Below are 20,361 nucleotides of genomic sequence, written 5' to 3'. Positions count from 1 at the left end.
AATTACTCCCTGTGAGCCTTTCATTCAAAGGTGGGTTTCTCTAAAATTTAATTATTTTTTCCCTGCAGCATAGATGATAAAGGCAGAGCTGTTATATAAAACTAGCTACTATGTAATGCTGGGCAATTTGTAAAAACTGCTGCATGAGAAGAGAGCCTTCTACCAGTGCTAAAATGATGATAACCAAGGGTGGCATTGAATGCCCCTTCATGCCATAAATTAGATGCACAGACTGACATAACACATCCGAAGAGTTATTAATTCATGCAACTTTGCCCCACTGTTTCCAACATCCTGTGTTTTCCTGATTTGTGTCCTGCATCTGTCTATAGCTTCATTGTGGGCAATGATATGCTACTTTTTTTGAATATGTATCAGGACTTACAATTAAGATTATAAAAAAATTATTGTGACCTGTCAGAGACCCCTGAGATAGCTTTAAAAATGAATTATTTTGTTTCTGCAGTCAGGTTTAGCAAGGCCACTCACAAGTACAAAATTATATTTCTTGCAATACATTATAATGTACTCTGTAACCACACTAATTGTAACGGAATGGTCTAATTACAGTCTTAATTTTCTCCTATATGAACAATAATGAAACATTGAAAAAAGGAATTCCATATTTCATCAGTTTTATTATCAATGAGTTGAATCAAATCAATCAACCAAGTGCAGATTTTAATAATATAGACATCACTGGAAAAATTATTTTAACATCTTCCAGGGATGTATTTAGACAAAAGTTAACCAGGAAATGTTCAACAATCTTTAGTGGAATGGACTCTTTGTGGTCATCACAATATTGCTTTAACTGATTAAATAAATGTGCTTATTGTTTAGGGATGGAAAGAATATTCAAAAAATTCAAAATGGATGAAAAACGTGGTTTTTTTATTGCTAAGAAATGCTGAAAGGAGAAATCCTGGACTGGTGAAAAATTTAGTTTTATAATCATTTTCTGCACAAACAATAATATTTTACTTGCAGAAATAAGGTGAAATTTACACACAATAATTCCCTAACCAACCAGTATTTTCTGCACAGAACAATATATTTTGGAAGAGTATTATTTTTTGCAAAGAAAATGTTATTTCTTGTGCAGAAATCTATTTTCTGTGCAAAAATACTATTCATGAATCTTTTTCAAAGCTTTTCTTAAACTACCTTACATTGAGGAGAAAAATGCTGAAATTACTAACTGCTTCCTTCAAGAAAATTAGGCAATTATCCATATTATTATGAAAATGTTCAGTGTCTCAACAAGGTGCTTATTAAATAATTTATCATTTAAATTCACTAAGCAAAGCATTACCTTTCATTGTCAGGCTGCAGTGGTGCAATGGTTTAAATCCTTGTGCCGGCTGAACTGCAGACCTGAGGGTTGGCGGTTCAATTCTGAGAGATGGAGTGAGCTCCCATCAGTCAGCCTTAACTTCCCATGTGGGGACATGAGAGAAGCCTCACAGCAGTTATGATAACACATCCGGGCATCCCCTGGGCAATGTCTCTCACAATTCTCTCACACCAGAGAGAACCAATTCTCTCATACCAGAAGCAACTTGCAGTATGTTCTCAATTTGCTTCTGACATGATTTAAAAAACCTTTCATTGTCAGAAGAAGAGAGCAATGATAACATTTTTTTTCCTGTCCCTTTTCCAGTAACAGGCTAGAATCAAAGAATTAAGAAAAAAAACCACCCCAAGTTCATCTTCAGTTTCTGGGACCACAAATTCAGAGTACTTCCAGACAATGCTTTTATTGTGCAGTCTCACTGCCTCCTCCACAGATGTTTACAAGTGTTTCAGATTGCATTGTCTAAATCCTGTTGTTAGTCCCATGTGTTGACTTAATATTCAACTATTGATTCATTGAGACTTACAATTCTATGGGACTCTAGCTGAGACTAAACAACAGAATTCCAGCCATTGACTCAATTCTCTTTTTTAACCCAGAAAAAAATCCATTGGGGAAAAAGATGAAAAAGGCTACATCATCCATCTTAGATATGAGCCATCAAGGCCTCTGTGCAGAAGTATCCTCACCACACACATTCCTGTCATTGTAAATGGGGCACTTTCACACAGTCATATAACCCAGAATATCAAGGCAGAAAATCCCACAATATCTGCTTTGAACTGGGTTATCTGAGTCCATACTGCCATATATTCCAGTTCAAAGCAGAAAATGTGGGATTTTATTCAGCTGTGTGGAAAGGGCCTGGGAGTGGAAATTAGCCCCAAACTACAAATTTGGATCCCATGTGATGAAATTCAAGCAGAAGTCTCACTACTTATAAAGTCCTTCATTGAGAAGCTCAGCCTTGTCACCCCAAAGATTCCAGATCTTCATTTTGTAAGGGAAGATGTAACAATACAGTGGGTTACAAATAGAATAACTGGCAAGAGATATTTGTGTATGCCATAGATAAACCTTTGTTTGGAGTAGATAAAGAAAGAAACCTACAGTTTAGAAGGGCTTCTAATAACTGGATTTTGGTCTTCCAAGTGTGGAGACCGATGTGTCTTCCAAGTGTGGAGACACCAAGTATAAGATGATGGCCCCTCATCTTACTTTTACAATATGAACCCTTCTCCCAAGCCCATTGCTCAGACCTTTAGCTGCTGGTGGCTCTAACTGGTTTCATGAATTCTGGTGCTCTCTATCAGGCATGTAAATACTACTGAGTCTTCTCAAAGACAGAACTTTTTTCTTTACCCAAGTTACCTAATCATGTATCTATGACATATTCTGAACTGACTGATCCAAAATCTAGATGGTCAAAAACTCCATACCTGAAACACATCAGAAGCCTTTAAAACTGGAAAAATCAACCAAAATGTGCCCACAGAATTCTTTATACACTCTATGTGTACCCTAATTTTTAATTCCTTTAATAGTCACCTCTACAGGTAGTGGGACATTAGAAGCCTAACAACATCAGAATTCATGAAAAACTAGATTTAAGATGTCATCCAAATAACTGTAAACAATATCAGTGGAAAATGCCTTCTACATAGAAAGCATCATCTTTGGATCTACATTTACACATTGATCCCTATATCTTTTTGACCTTTTCAGCATTTCATATCTGGTCTCTGATGCAGATCCAAGTTAAATAGATAGCGTGCACATACATTTTGGGGAACTATTTCTAAAATATCATTCATTTAGCAAACTTTACTGCATACGAAGAAAATAATTACAAGATTTCCACCGGCATCCTATGCCTTTACTGTTTTTAAGTTTCAGCATGTCTGACCAGGAAGTGAACCAGTTGTAAGTTTATCTCCATTGGTTAGAAAAACTGAATTAGGTTTATTCCTTTTGCTTCCTTTTCAGCTTTCTAAAATGTAAACTATGACCCACACCTGCATAGGAAAGAGATCTTTGGGAAAACTGAAAGGGCTACAAAGGGAAATAAAACAAAATCCCTATTGGATTTTGTCTTTCTTTATAATTGCCTAAGCCAAAGAATTAAAAAGAGAAAAGAAAACCTTGAGATATTATTTTATGTCTCTCATGGGTGGGTTTTTATAGCAAGCTTGTTCTTTCCTGTGCATTAATATATAAAAACAGATGTCCTGACAATGCGCTCATTGGTAACCGAATGAAACTCAAAGCCGTTGAGGAACTTATTAAGAAATGACACATCTTTGTTTTATGTTCAGTAGTACTCCTTTCTAGCTTGCCTGTGGACAACTTTTTTCTATGAAGTTACTTTAGCTTTTCCCTCCGATGATCTCATTAAAAAATCCTCAGTTAAGAACCAAAGAACTGCTGTGTGGTGCACATTATGTGCTTTTATTTTATGTGGATTTTTGAATGGTCATATTACAAGGATTTTCAGTAATACAAACTTTCGAGATATTTGACACTGTTTCAAATCCCTGGTTTAAGAGGCTCATACACTGCAACCCTTATTTACATTATAGAATATGAATTTCCAACTTTACAGACAGAAGAGGAGAAACATGGGTGGTTAGATTTGAGAATCCAGTAAAAGGATTGATGGAGGGCATCACAATGGGATAGGGCTGTGCATTGAGGTAAAGAGTAGGCTTTGCATTAAAAAGATGTTAATTCTTCTTCATGATTGCACATCTAGATTGTTACCTACCTGTATATAACCTGTTGGAAACTTCTAGAGCTAAACTAAGCTTGGGCTCTAGTAGTTTCCAACAGGCTGTTCTCAGGTAAAGAGCAACCTAGATGGCCACCAAAAAATCACAATTACAAGTAGTCGAATTATTAATGTCCCAATTATTACCTAATAATGATTTGCAGAAGCTTACATAGAATTATAACAAACTAATGCAGAAACAGAATGAAATTAACTTCAGTTCAGTTCAATTGGCAATGTTGGCTGAGGATTTCTGGGGGCTGTCATCCAAAAAAGTACGTTTTCAAAGCTTTGGGGTGAATGTGTGCCATGTGAGCCATGCTACCAAGGTTGGGATTTGTATGATTCTTTTAGTGGGCCCTGACATATTGATAAATCACTTATTTTCAGTTGCTGTAAAAGTTTACCATTACTCCAGCATTCCAGTAATAATGTGAAAGACTTAGCATCAAAGAATTGACAATGAATTCAAAACCACCTGTCTAGCACTTGTGCTGCTACAACAGCTTTGTTGCTAAATGCAGACAAATTGTGAAACTGCTACCAAGAAGATACACAGGGTAGAGTTGCCATACCATAAGATGTGTCAGTCATAGAAATCCAAGCTCACATTTAAAATCTATTCTGATTTTAACAGCTTGTGTTCCACCATATGATCAAGACTCATCAGCTGTCAGTTCAAATAACAAACTTAATTCAATATCATATATGTTTTGGGGAAGCCAAAAAACTGCGGGGAAGTTTGGTGGGAAAAGGTATCTGTTAATGACAGTGCATGATGGGGTCATATCTTCTCTAAAGCAATATCAAACAACTTCTGTAATTAAGCAAATGTTATTCATAAAGTGCTAAAGAGCAATGTTTGGACAATTGACGTTCATTAAATGTCATTAAACTACCCAAAAGGTTTGTACCATAGTAATTAATGGTCACAGTATCACAGTGCCACATACATAAGTAATGCTGAGGGTCCTAGCTGTTGGAAGATGGGCAATACATTGTCAGAGATCAATATGACTGGTGGGACTGGGGACATCCAAAGGCAGAGAACCCCTCTTATCAATAATAATAATAATAATAATAATAATAATAATAATAATAATAATAATAATAATGCTTTATTTATAACGCCGCCCTGAGTCCCTTCAGGTGAGAAGGGCAGGATATAAATGTTGTAAATAAATAAATAAATAAATCATGCTATTTCCCCAAAGGGACTCAAAAAGTTATGCTGAACTCACTACAATCAGATAGAAAGATAGCAGGAATGATTATTTTCTTCTTTCCTTTCCCATACTTGTTTACACAATACCTTGCCCATTGATGCTGCAAAACTGAGGTGGGACAATGAACTATGCTAGCTGTAGGGTTGATATATTTTTCTTCTGTTCCAAGAGCATGTTAGGTTTAGGGGTCTTTTCTCATATGTCTTTGGGATACCTTTTTTCTCTTTTTTTCTCCTTTTTATATCTCCACCACACAACTGGCTGACATCACAGCTTTCATATTAGATGAGAGTTTACTGTAGATTTCTCCACAACCTCACAAGAACTGGGTGTCCCTCTATGGCAAAAGACCTCTTTGCAAACTTGGATAGGACTGCCAAAAATCCTATGGCATTGATTCAGAGATTCCCTTCTGGGGACCATAGGACTAGAGCCTTAATCAATATCTGCTAACGTTGTTATTACAGTGACTAAAATTGATCTCTTATCTTGGAAGATTCTGAGCAACTATTCTAAGGAAATAATTTTCAGTAGATTTCTGCAATACTGCCTTTATTTCCTTTTTAATGGAAGTGTTTTAAATTGTTTTAAAATCCTGTTTTAATATTATAGTTACTATTATTGCATTTTAATAATGATAACATTTTGTATGTTTTTAACTGTAGTCCTTTAAAAACTATAGTAATTTTAGTTTTATAAAGTGCTGGGGAAAATGGGTTGTAAATACAATGAAATAAAAATTATTAATGTAATTCTCCTTTTAAAAAAACTAGATCAATATGCTACATATCGATAAAGGAATATGCAACATATTGATCTAGTTTTTAAATATCTTTCTCCTTTTTTGGCAATGCTGTGATCATACCTTACCCTTTCTAATATCACTATTGCAAACTGTAATATGATGATAATTAATGCCATATTTATTGCTGTTTCTTGACAGGCAGGCATGGTCTTGAGATGTGGATACTTCTGGCTCGGTTTATTGCTGGTGCCCACAGCGTGCCTTGTTAAAGATGTGGCATGGAGAGCGTAAGTTGGAAGAACGAAACATTGCGGCTATTGTAACAACTAATATTCCTTTTTTTAAAGGAACATAATTTTCTGAAAATGAAAATGAAAACAGCACTGACTATATTATCAGCATTACATTACTGTAGATAATTATATACATGGACAGAAGGTACACATTAGCTTCTCTATCGAAAGCAATAAAATGATTCTTTGCCTGATTGGCAAAAGCTTTTCTGTATGTAGGTGACGCCCTTTTTCTTAATCAACAACAGCACTGTAAAAATCTTTGATGCAGATAACATTCCCATTAACAGGACTACAAAAATCCCAATAACTCTAGGAGAATACTTTATAATAATGAATATGTATTACTTTTATTGTGCGAGCAGAAAAGTATTCATATGAAGTCCTAAACATAAAGCTTTACTGTATGTCATGTGTTTCAGTATAAGACTTGTAGCTTTGTCTTTTTTTTCATTGAGTTAAGCATAATGTGCCATGGCTTTACGCACTATCGCTTTTCCTAATTCTACTTGAAGGGATTATGGATGCATCTACACTGTAGAATTAATGCAGTCTTTCACCACTTTAACTGTAATGGCTCAATTCTATGGATTTATGAGAGTTGTCATTTTACAGGGTCTTTAGCCTAAACTGCCAAAGTGTACTGGTGCCTCTCCAAGCTAGAACTCCCATAATTCCGTAACACTGAGCCATAGAAGTTGAAGTGACATCAAACTTCATTAATTCTACAGTGTATTTGATACCTATTTGATAGAGAGACCTTTTGGATGTTTACGCTAAAATGTGAAAGGTCTCAGGCTGTTAGGCCAGAGGCAAAACAAATTTGTTTGAAAATGTTTAACCTTGCATTAGTATAGCATTAGCAGAGTCAAGACACAATGGAATGAGCTGAGGTATAAAGTTAGGAGAGCTTGTGTTTATAAAGAAAACAGGCAGAGTTAAGTTTATGAGAGTAGCTGATCACTGCACCCCCTTTATCAAGTATGCACGTAGACAAAGTGAATTCAGCACGCCAAATCAAAAAATGCCACATCAACTGGTTGATATACTAGAAAAACAGTTTATTCACGAAATCTTGTGCAAAAGCATTACACAGGTACAAGTAATTTGGTTGTAGTATATCAAACATATGATCCAAAAGAAAATAGAATAAAAGGTGGATTCCTCAGATTCCATATAGGCCCAAGAAGCAGGCCATCCTCCATTCCCATGCAGGAAGACAGACAATGGTACTACATAACCAACAACTGGGACTGGACTGGACTGAACCAGACCTAGATTGGACTGGGGAACAAAGGAGGAGACCCCTCTTTTGTAACTTAACTTCAAAGGCATTGCCTATGTGACTTGCAGCATGACTACCTTTATAGAATATACTCGAAGATCCATGCAAATGTTAATTGGGGGCGTATCATAAAACTGACAAGATGGAAGAGAGCAAAGACAGGGCATACAGACATATCATTTAGACACGTGCATGATTGTTAGTTCTCCAACAGAGACCAACAGAAATGAGCCTAAAAAAGATCAGACATATAAATTATATATCATGACCCCCAAATATTATGAACCATCATGTTGTCATCTTACGGTGAGATACCCAATTCGTCAAGTCTTATGAATTGATATTTTATTGACTGGGTTTTCTTCAGCCTCTTCCAGTAAAATCTATTTTTGGTATTTGTGGATGAGTGGGGAAACTCCAACTATGTTTTTCTTTGCATGTTGAAGGCGAGCGTCCATAAAAAGAGGCAAAAAGTCACAAAGAATCAAGCTCCTTTGCGATCTTTTCCACTAACCCACATCTGGTGTATATTTGTTGATGGGAGCTGAAGGCAGTTTATCCTGTTTATTATTGCTAAATGAGAGCTGATGATGAGGGGCTTCTGAAGAAAGAAATGCTCAAACAAAAATAAGTGGTTCAATATATACTGTGACTGCCATTGTGAGATATACTAGAACAGAAACATTTTCGTGTTCAGATAATCTGGCAAGTACATAACAACAGCATACGGTGTCACACTTATGGATACTAACTAGAATATGTTGTTGTGCTTGCAGACACCTAAGGACTACAATGGGACAGTGGGAAGGAGGTAGGGAAGGAAGGAACTATAGTGGGCTGAAGATGGGAGAGGGGATATTTGATTTAGTGTGCTTCAAAGGATACAGGAGAGAGGCTCTTCGTCATTGCTCCCAACTTATGAAACTTCCTTCTACAGGAGATTTATGTTCCCTTTTCCCCACCTCCTATGCTTCTGGTGCACATCTCTCCTGGAAATAAAACAAACCAACCAACCTACAGAGGAGTTTGAGGCCAGATTTAATGGGGAATGTAATCACGTTACTGGCTTCAAAACAATTCCAGACCTGTCAATCTAAATACCTGCCCAGTGAAGACACGAGTGGGTAGGTAGGACAGCAACGGCTCCCAAAGTGACCCATTTAAGGTGGAATCAGGTGTCAAGCAGGGATGTGTTATTGCCCCTACCTTATTTTCCATCTTCATCGCTCTTATACTTCACCTTGTTGATGGGAAGCTTCCCACCGGAGTGGAAATCATCTATCGGACAGATGACGAGCTATTTAACCTCAGCAAACTGAAAGCCAAAACCAAGGTCACCACAACATCTATTATAGAACTCCAATATGCCGATGACAATGTAGTATGTGCGCACTCAGAAGAAGACCTACAAGCCACTCTAAACACCTTCGCAGAAGCATACGAGAAGCTCGGCCTCTCATTGAACATTGAGAAAACCAAAGTGCTCTTCCGACAGGCACCAGCTAATCCTTCTGCAATGCCAGGAATACAGCTTAATGGTACAACATTAGAAAACGTTGACCATTTCCGCTACCTTGGCAACCACCTCTCCACAAAAGTCAACATTGACACTGAAATACAACACTGCTTGAACTCTGTGAGTGCAGCATTTTTCAGAATGAAGCAGAGAGTGTTTGATGATCGGGACATCCGTAGAGATACCAAGATGCTTGTTTATAAAGCCATTGTCCTCCCAACCCTGCTCTACGCCTGCAAAACGTGGACGGTCTACAGACATCACACCCAACTCCTGGAGCGTTTCCATCAGCTTTGCCTCAGAAAAATGCTGCAAATCTCTTGGGAAAACAGCGTGCTGGAAGAAGCAAAGACCACCAGCATTGAAACTATGCTCCTACACCATCAACTCTGCTGGACTGGCCATGTTGTCCAAATGCCCAATCACCGTCTCCCAAAGAAGTTACTCTACTCCGAACTCAAGAACGGGAAACATAATGTTGGTGGGTAGGAAAAGAAATTTAAAGATGGGCTTAAAGCCAACCTTAAAAACTGTGGCATAGACACTGAGAACTGGGAAGCCCTGGCCCTTGAGTGCTCTAATTGGAGGTCAGCTGTGACAAGCAGTGCTGCGGAATTCGAAGAGGCACGAATGGAGGGCTTAAGGGAGAAACGTGCCAAGAGGAAGGCCCGTCAAGCCAACCCTGACCGGAACCGCCTTCCACCTGGAAACTGATGTCCTCATTGCGGTAGAACATGCAGATCAAGAATATGTCTCTTCAGCCACCTACGGACACATCCCCAAGACACCAGAAATGGAAGACAATCGTCCTCGAACTACGTGGGATCGCCTAAGTAAGTAAGTAAGGTAGGTGAATATAGTTGGCTATCTGACTGTCTCATTGACAGTGACATGTTATGAAAAGAGCGGAAACCATCTGTAGAAGGCAGTGGCTTAATATGTAATGCGTAAAGGACAGAGTGGATTTTTTCTCTATTTCTCTGAATATGTGATGAATTCTTTCTCCCTTAGTTGAATGACCAGATGTTGAGCAGACCCATGACATCAGCAGTCCCACCTGTCAGTTGTATAGTGGGTTTTTCAAATAATGTCCAAATAGAAGAAGAGTGCTCCATTAAAGCAAATTGTTTTGCTGTCTCTTTGTATATACTGTGCCAGATATTGCTCTTGTGTAGGCTTTCTGTATCACTGAACTTTCTTGATTTGTTCAAATCTTTCAAAGATCACTGCTATCCTAAGTGCACATGTAGCATGAGAGGATGAGGTGTATGCAGATTGTTCTTTTACTATTAGTAAGAATATCTGATAAAATCAGTCATGGCTTGGGCCCCACATCGTCTACAGCCTGACAAGAGATCCCAGAATAACCCACAATGTATCGGGCCAGCTTTACAGAAGACGTATCTTTTCCATTTCACTTTGCATGGAAAAATTGAGTCTTTTGCAACCAATGAAAGCTGATGTGTTGGTGTGTTTTGTGTCTTTTTCTCATGTGATACAGGGCCAAGCATACCTACCATAAAACTTTGCTGGAGCAGGTTCAAGAATTGGAAGCTAAGTCCAAAGAGCTGAGAAAATCTATGCTGCGTGATAGTAATGGAAAGAGGTGGGAGCAATTCCATCTTAACTGGAAGCATGCCAAATCAATATTCTCCCCTCTCCCATCATTATTGTTTCTCCATGCATTGCTACCTGATGGAATCCTCCAGTCTCAGCAATATGACCCATCCATCTGCTTTATTATTATTTTAAAGCTTCCATTTTTCACTGCTCCATCCATCATATGTTGCTACAAACACCAGTCCGAGAGCTCCGTATAGTGCTGCTTATACAATTCTGTGTTATGTTTCTGTTGGACTATGTTGTCACTCTAAGTTGGCTTCTCCCAAATCCCTGAGAAAGTGTTAATTTGCTTGATCCCATCCATTTTATGTCCTTGACAAAGTATGGAAATCATTTAAGAATTACTTTTTGCCCTTTGTTTGATCATTTTCCATAATGAAATTAATAATAATAATAATAATAATAATAATAATAATAATAATAATAATAATAATAAATGTCAATGATATTAAGGGTCTTAGTAACAAATAAATAAATAATTCATACTATTTTAATTTAGAACAGCATGGGCATTAAGGGGCATTTTTAGAAAGTTAGAATAATTTTGGATGTAATGATTTCTTATTACTAATAATTGATGTAAACCATTGGTAAGTTTTTGTTGGATAAAATTGTTCTTCGTTTTCAATATTGTATTGCTCTTTCATGGTTCTCTTGCACTACAAATAAGATGTGTGCATTCGTTCATGTTTTTTTCAAACTATAGTCTGGCCCCCCAACAGTTTGGGGGACTGTGAACCAGCCCTCTGCTTAAAAGGTTTGAGTACCCCTGGTGTAAAGGCTGCTCCTCTTTGTCCAGAACATGGCTGATAAATGGCTGGCAGAATGGAGCCATACCTGAAGGCTTCCTGGCCGTTCTTGTGCAAGTTAGGAGAAGTATGCCACCTTAGGTCTTTCTGGCTTATACTGGTATAGATTTATGTACTAAAAAGCAAAACAACAAGTAGTCAACTGTTATACACAATAGTGTTATAGAGTACTAAAACATATAAGACCATTTAATCTAGAAATGAATAGCTGAACAAGGATACATAATGGTACAATATGCAATAGTGCATTTTTTAACAGAGATTATACATATAATCAGAGTTTTTATAGTCACCCGTATATACAGTATTTAAGTCCCATTAGCAATTTTGTATATTCCTGGTGGAGGTAGTTCAGACTGACAAAGTTAAGCTGTCATTATAAGAAATGTATATCCTTTTCTGTAATAGAGGTTGTGTGACACCTAGGCTGCGTCAACAGGAGTACTGCGTCCAATCAAAGAAAGTTATGGTATCATTATATCCTGCTTTGGTCTGCTTTCAAGAATGTTATTATAAGCTAAAACATGCCCAAAGAAGGGTAACTGTGACAATCAAAGATCTGGAAGCCATATCCATTGGGCAATAGCTTAGGAAGCTGGGCAATGGGCATGTTTAGTGTGAAAAAGAGAAGATTGGGATGATAGCCATACTTAAAGTAGAAGATGGAGTGAACTTTTTTCTGCTGCTCTGTAAATTAGAACACAAACCAGGGAATTAAAATAGCAACAAAAGATATTCCATTTAAACATCAAGAAGAACATCTTGGCTTTAAGAGCTGTTCAACCATGGAATAGATTCCAAGGATGGTGGACACTCCATCTTTGGAGGTTTTCAAATAGAGGTTAGAGGGACATCTTTTGTACATGGCAAGGGGTTTCACTAGATGGGTCTTAAGATCTCTTCCCATAGAATTCAATGATTCTATGAAGCTCACCTTGTGACTGTTTTAGCTGATGTTTCTGGGAGTTGTAGTCTAACAATAACTTTTCCAGGCTATGGCTTCCAGCAAACAGTATCCTAGTTTAACCATGCCATTTGTTAGATTTTCAGCTTTAAGATGCATAATTAGCAGGGCTTTCAAACTGGACAATAACCTGAGTGCTTCTCCATCGTGGCTACACCATATGGAACCCCCTGCCATTATTACATTCCTCATTGTGCAAGACTTTGTGCTGTGGAGTTGGGGGCCAGGGGACTTTTGTGTGATGTGAAAGACACTAAATCGGAGATTCTGGTGATTTCTCTCTCTTTACCCAGCCCTTTAAAAAGATTTCATTTAGCCTCTTTTGTGCTTCAGCAAATGGAAGAGCTCTGTGAGTTCAAAAGGGTTTTATAACTAACACTTGTGTTCTTCAAACAATATGGCACTATGTGACCTGCCAGGAAACTTCACAACAATTAAGCAGGATTTCAACAAACCTAAGCTACCAACCTAAGTGGAAGGGAACTTCAGAGACAGATTCCATTCTGCTTGGGCAGGATCAACCTTTGAGTCTTTCACATATATTCTGAACTAAGCTAATTGTCATATTGTAGCTGAAGTAGGCTGCAACTCCATATATTTAAATAGTGCCTACACTAAACCATGAGACAGTAAACTATGTGTCCTAATGAAACATGCTGAATGTCAGTGGTAATAACATAAAATAACATAAAATTAATATTCCATGAATGTCTGGGTTATATTTTAGCCAATTTGTACATTATCACTCAGTTGTCTAGATCTCTAATGGCATAAGTGTTTGCCTAACTAATGAATTTTGAAATCCAAGGCAGAAAACGGATCCTTCTCCTCACAAATTCCTAGTGGTGTTACTGATTGTTATAGCTTTCCAACTGTTGAAAACTCTGGTATATGTCCGCAGTAAAAATCACATTACTGTTTTTATTTGTTCTTTCCTTTTTATGACAAGTTGAATAATATATTGGTGTAATTCCAAAATAAGGTGCATTGTGTTCATAGCACTTCCAGAAGCAGGATTCTATATCCGTGAACTCGCAACTGGAAATCTTACTTTGAATTTGAGTGAATATTAAAGACACAATGTAGTCTTCCATAACTGAGGCATCATAGGATTGTACTCTGGTACCTAAAATCATGTTGCTCCTCAGTTATGGATTGCTTTAGCGTGCCATTGCAATAGTTTATCCTGCAGGTAACTTTCCCAAGTTCTGCTATGAATATTGTTTTGTCTGTGTAGTTCCAATCCCCAGTCCAGCTCTCAGTGCTATGCCTATATACACCTTTAGAAAAATCTGAAAGCCTTCTAATCAGCCCTTGAGGAGGGGAAGCAGAAGGTTTGATTTATTTCCCCTTCTCCCCTCACCGTACAAGGAATCTCTGCTCTTTAAAGTGCTCCATACACACTATTTTGGGGAGCAGAGCCTTTGTTTATAAAGCCATCTTGATCAGTGTCACCTGGAAAGTGCTGTGTGTGTATTTCCCTCTGGGTGTGTAACACAGTGGTTGAAACTTGACTCAGTGCATGTGATCAGCTTCCCTCGGCCATGTTTACTTACTGATTTGGCATTCCGCAAATGTAACAGCCATGCTATGACTCATTCCTAGATTGTATGTTTTCACAGCCATTTATTTCATTACATTCTCTTTCATCCGTGCTCCTTTTCTTCATGAGATTCCATCGTTCCCTGAATGCTTGCAAGCAGACAATGTCAGGAATCCCTGCCAGCCCCTTGGCCCTTGTGCCTTCCCTCAAGGATTCCCCACCTCCCTTCCTCCACCCTGCATTTGTTTTTTTTCTCCTTCTTAATTGCACCCAAGATTTCTGGGTGGTCCATCTGTGAACTAGATAATGGTGGAGTGTCTCGGCCTGCCTGAAGTTGATATGTCATGCTTTTGCGAGGCCTCTCAAGAGCCTTTTGAGAGCTGTTCTGTCTTTTATCACCTTGTTTGTGTCCTGGCTCCTTCACACCTGCTTGAAAACATGTGCTTGTCTTCTGGGAAGGGAAGCAGTTGGAGAAAGCAAGGCACTGCATTTGTTCTTTTAGCACATCCTGCCATTAAAAGTATATTGTGATATGCTCTCTTCTGATAGTTCTGATTCACATCATGCTTGCTAACAGTTTGCACTGATTACCATCCTATTTCTTTTACCTTGAAATAACTCAGGAATCCATGTAACCAAAGATGATCACTCGTGAATGGCTTTTTAAAAGGAGGAACATGTGGATGGTGATTTGCAAAATACTTGCATGTGCTAATTTTTATTTATAGAGAAAAATGTCTGAATAATAGCCAAAATTCTGTTGACTGATGCAACTATGCTGGAGTGTCTGTGGGATGTAGAGAAAGACATAGCTGCAAGACTGTTGGCAATGGTGACCTTGGAGGGTTGCACCCCCAAGACTGAACACATATGTACATGATGCACACACAAGGAGCAAAAATACTTAAAATTGTACCCCAATACTTAAAATTGTACCCCTATAATTGTACCCCAATGTCCCTTCAGAGACATTGGGGTACAATTTTGTTTTAGATCTAGAAGAAGTCTTTCTCCATCAATAGAGAACCAACTTCCATGTCCCTCCAGTTGAAAAACGTCATTCAAAAACAATGGATTGTAGCCCAATGGCTTTGGTTGCTTTCTTGAGACAGTAGTAGTAGTAGTATTTATATCTCACTTTTTCTCTGCCAAAGGAGACTTGCTTACATTGGCTTCTTTCTTATGCGTATTTTAATGTTGATTGTTTTTGTACAGAGTCCACATTTGAGCTATTGCACCTTTCTCTGTAGCATGTAGAATATTTCTTCTGTACCAGGGCTCTGTGTTTAAATGTATTCACATATAGGCATCAGTTATGTATATCTTCCTCTTAGTTTCACATGTTGTGGTCTACTTGCAGTAAGTTCTAACTCTTAGAAGTTATTCACAGGGCTGCAAGGCACATGGAACAGATCACCTATGTGATTTACTACACATGCATTTTCAAGAGATTATAGATTAAACAGTAGTGATACATGATGTAGCAGCTTTTCAGAAACTAGAAATGGTTATGCCTTGATAGGATACCAGCAGGAAACATATTCCATCTTGAGTTTTGTGTTGATATATACATCAAACTGCAAGTAGACCATTATCAGGGATGGGGTGAACACCCTTCCATAAATGGCCAGCATTATTGGTCTTGTGCCATCAAAATTGCCATTATGGCAACTATAAAATCTTCCACAATTTCTATTTAAACAAGGAATGTGGAGAGCATGTTTTAAAGCCAACTCGTGCTTCAGAAAGGGTTCCAAGAGCATGATTTGTTGGTATATTGAAATGTTATTTGTAAACTGGACTTACAAAAATATTTTGTGGTTATGTTTATTGTTCTAAAAACCATACATTTTATAGACAGTCATGTTGGTGTCACTCCCCTCTGGTGATGTCACCTGAGGTAATCCACACACCTTGCACCTAGTCATGCCACTGAATGAATATATGAGATCTTGGCCTTTGGGGTGCCTTCTATTAATGAGAAATAGCATCTTCATGCCACTGCCAATGCCACAATATATGGGGGAGCAGAAACCCCCAAAATAACAGAGGAGCATCATGCATCCAATTTGTTGCATGTTGTCTGTTCCTGCTCTAAACAAATTAACACTGGGACTGTGTGTGAACAGTTTCTCAAAATAGTCATGATTTGTAGATATTTCCCCCTTCTGTGATAGGAACATATTTGGATTAAAATAGCCCTGAGTGTGTATATTTGAATCTGCTCAAAGTTTGTTTGCTCCTTCTGTAACTGAAGCATTAGATTTACAGTCCAAAAGTTCAGCTTTTTTAGCTGGGTCTTTTGATTTTAATTGTGCACACAAAACCTGATCTTCTCCCACAGTTTAAAATTCAAGAGCCTCACTTTTTCTGGCCAGTTAAAAGCAGTGCTGTGGCGGGGATTCTTTTTCACCTAAGTGCTTCTCATTGTATGACCAGCCTTGCAAAAGCTATCTGTATTTATCTTCCTTTCAGATTTTACTTGATGCCTGAATACAAATGCCGATCTATGGTGAGCCGGTAGTGCTAGGACTCCTTCCCACATGTAACATTATCTCACAGGAGAGCCTTGTGAAAACAATCAAATGTCAACTTTGGAGAAAGTTCTTTGTTTGGACTACTAGAATCCCCTTGACTGCAGGTTCAAAAAATGACTTTTCTCAGCTCCAATAAATGCTTTGGCGAGCTCCTTCTTTCAGGTAGTCCCATGTATACTAAGAGAAGGAGCATGAGAAACACCCAAGTCATACCTCAATACTGTGTCTGATGGTATGAAATATTTTCATTTAAAGAGGAGAAAGGAAAAGAATACTCACATTATTAAGATGGTTGTTTACATTGGACACTTCATAAAGCATCCCTTGTTTTCCGCAAGAGAACAGAAGTAGAAGTAATGGACATGACCAATGCAGAGATGTGAAAATATTTTCTGTCTCAATTGCATTTTTCCAAATGCGAGTACCACCTGCATTTTGATTCTGTCCTTTGTTCATATCAGGTTGTGAAATTGGGTTGTTGTGAGTCTTCCAGGCTGTATGGCCATGTTCCAGAAGCATTTTCTCCTGACATTTCACCCGCATCTATAGTAGGCATCTCGGAGGTTGAGGGGTCTGTTGGGAATTGGGTTTTTTTCTCCTACAAAGGGTGTGTGTGCATTTTTTTTAAAAAGCGCACTTTTGTAAACTTTTAAACACCTGCATTTTAAATACTCCCTACCCCTTGCTTGTTTCCATGCATTTCAACTCATATGTTTTTTAAGCCACTCAATATTTTTCCATGTGCTTTTAGGCATATGTTATTTCTCCAGAACATACTGCAAGCCTCAGACTTGTGAGACTTTTATTCACAACCCTTCAGAAGTGTGAAATAAATTGCAAGTAGTTCAATTCCTTCCTCCTTTATTTCCCTTTGACATTTATTAGAGCTTTGTTGCCAGTGACAGGGTAGATGTATTCATACAAGCTAAAAGAAAAGCACTTCTCCAGTTAAGGTTATGAGCCTGTACTTGGTTACTTGAGCGTAAACCCAGTTGACAACAATAAGGCACACTTCTTGAATAGACATGTCTAATACTCCACTGTTACTTTGCATTTTAAAGGAACAGAAGATGTTCATGACTTGGTTTAATTCTGAGAGCTGTCACTTTACCCAAAAAAAAAAATCTAACCCATTATCACATATGTTAGCAAATGGAAATCTTTCTACAATTATTATTAATTATATTTTTGGAAAAGAACCAGAGGGGGACTGCAAGGCTTGCAACAAAGTTAAAGTAGGCCATGTGTTGGCCTGTATTTCACAGTGAAAATGTGCTTATTTCACAGAACAATTTGCATATTTAATTGGGGAAATTGCTTATTTCATGGCACAGCATTAATAAATACAGAAAAGCCTGATAGCATTTTTGGTTAACTTTGCCAGCTGCAGGAGGACCTTCCCCTACCGTCTCCGGTGCTAAATATCTGTATCCTTTTCCCAGCTGGGTCCCAAGCTGATTGTTACTAGTTTCCTCAATTTTAATGGCATTTTACTTAGAAGTGAACCCCACTAAAATAAAGAAGAGATAAGAAGGCTAAAAAGCAGTGGTGATATTGCCCATCTTAGTTGGGGCTTGAGTAGGGGAAGTCGCTGTAATCTCTGTTACTTCTGGATTCATCCCCAATATTCTTGTAGCATTTCTAGAGCTAATGGCTGGCTGTGGGGTTTGGGAAACTACAGCTACTCTGAACATGGCTCACCAGTCATGTCAAAGCACAGATTCTAAGATTCAGCCCTTGTTAGGGGATGAAACTCTTTCTGTGTACAGATGCTTGCCATTTCCCAGGGCCCCCCTGCTCTATAAGCCGGCACCTGCATCCTTCCCACTTTAACCTCTCCTTCTGCCTGGACTCTGCTTTTGCCATCAGCCAATTACTGAACTCTGGAGGACATTCTGGGTCAAGCTGCAGCAAGTGCCTGGAATCCTCATTAACGCTAATTAGTGCTTGGTAGGTTAATTGGTGGTGAAGCTCATCTTTTTTTAATTACTTCGACGAGTGAGCCCAATGGGACCCCGTGGTCAGCTTTGAATTATTCTGTTTGTTTTGATGCTCTTCATCTGAATGTGTAAAGACAGATGTTTCTTGCCCAGGATTAGGGACTGCTGGGCTTTCGGGGAAGGGAGGAGAAGAAGAGCTTCAAGACAAAGACTCTTTTTACATCTGTTAATTGGGGGTTTAGCTGATGCCTTAAACAATTATCCCCACCCCACCTTACCTCTTCCTATGAATTGGAAAAATGCACCATTCTGGGCGTAAAAAGGGAAATCTCATTATTAGAAATTATGAATAAACACTTGATTTTTTTCTCCCTTTGGGGACCAATGAAGCAATAATATTAGACAGGGACTTTAAGTGTTTTGGAAACTAGTAGCGATAGGATTAGACCCCACAGCTGCATGTCAAAAGTTGCTGCTGATTTTCAGAACATTTTTCATACATAAGAAAAAGGAGCTCAGAAAAGGGAAAGGGAATCCTTTCACATGCCTCTTCCTTTTAAATTCTTCTGGCACCAGTGGTTTCATCTGTATCCCTTGTAGAAATCATCCAATCCGTGGTACTCACCTGCTATCCATTTGTACTTTCAGTTAGAAACTCATTCAGGATTTCAGTTGCCATCTCAGTAACATGACATTACTGTACTTTTATTGGCTGCCTTTAGGCACATTTCAGAGGCAGCCAAGGCGAAATTATCAATGATGATACCGTTGACATTGTTGGAATTTCATTATGTTGCCTTTAGATGTCATAGCTTTAGTTTATTAGTGTATTGGTAGCAATCCACTGGCTGTTCTGTCACTTACAATGTGCCTATCATTGTCTACTATACTATTATAAGAGGATATTGCTCAGCTGGTGCAGTGGGATTATGATGATAATCATAGTGATGATGATGATGATTTTTATCTACCTCTCCCTATGAATTGAGGCAGGGAGCAACAAATTAAAATACAACAACAAATAGATACACAACACAGTTAAAACATGAAATCAATTTTAAAAAACAATCCATTAAAAGAGCATAACATCAGTTTTAAAAGTACAGTAGAGTCTCACTTATCTAAGCTTCACTTATCCAATGTGCTGCATTATCCAACGCAGTCTGCCTTTTAGTAGTCAGTGTTTTTGTAGTAAATGTTGCAATGTTTTGGTGATAAATTCGCAAATACAGTAATTACTACATAACATTACCATGTATTGAACTGCTTTTCTGTCAATTTGTTGTAAAACATGATGTTTTGGTGCTTAATTTGTAAAATCATGTAATTTTATGTTTAATAGGCTTTTTTCTTAATCCCTCCTTATTATCCAACATTTTCGCTTATCCAATGTTCTGCTGGCCTGTATATGTTGGATAAGTGAGACTCTACTATATACATATTAAAAACAATGAATTCATAATTTAGAAACCACCATGATAGGCCTGCCAGAAGATAGTGGTCTTTAATGCTCTTTTAAATACAGCCAGTGTATCAAGCAGTCACAGCTTTTCTGGCAGGTCATTCCACAGTTTGTGGGCAGCTGTTACAAAATCTGTCATAGACCGTAATAAACTGCTGAACACTGAACGCTGAATACAAAATCTGTAAACTCACAGTAGTGCCAAGTTCCTGTATCTACTATTTTGCACATGCTTGCCTTCTCCAGATACAATAAACAACACAGGAATATACAGACCAGTTATCTAGAACTGAG

At 38.1% G+C, this 20,361-nt stretch overlaps 1 protein-coding gene across 5 annotated transcripts in view; it reads left to right on the top strand.

The window, feature by feature from the left end:
* Positions 1-20,361, top strand: part of atp8a2 (ATPase phospholipid transporting 8A2) — a 445,463-nt gene that overhangs the window by 410,853 nt on the left and 14,249 nt on the right. For 4 of the 5 annotated variants that reach the window (XM_062974659.1, XM_062974657.1, XM_003225514.4 and 1 more), the window contains exons 34-35: positions 6,294-6,382; positions 10,691-10,795. In XM_062974659.1, coding sequence (XP_062830729.1) covers positions 6,294-6,382; positions 10,691-10,795 — 194 coding nt within the window. The remainder of the gene's footprint in view (positions 1-6,293; positions 6,383-10,690; positions 10,796-20,361) is intronic. The other variant, XM_062974656.1, reaches the window with a different exon arrangement.

This window comes from Anolis carolinensis, chromosome 3 (assembly GCF_035594765.1).
Source record: "Anolis carolinensis isolate JA03-04 chromosome 3, rAnoCar3.1.pri, whole genome shotgun sequence".
Classification (NCBI taxonomy): Eukaryota; Metazoa; Chordata; class Lepidosauria; order Squamata; family Dactyloidae; genus Anolis; species Anolis carolinensis.
Note: the sequence above shows the minus strand (reverse complement) of the source record. Positions and strands in the feature narration are given on the sequence as shown.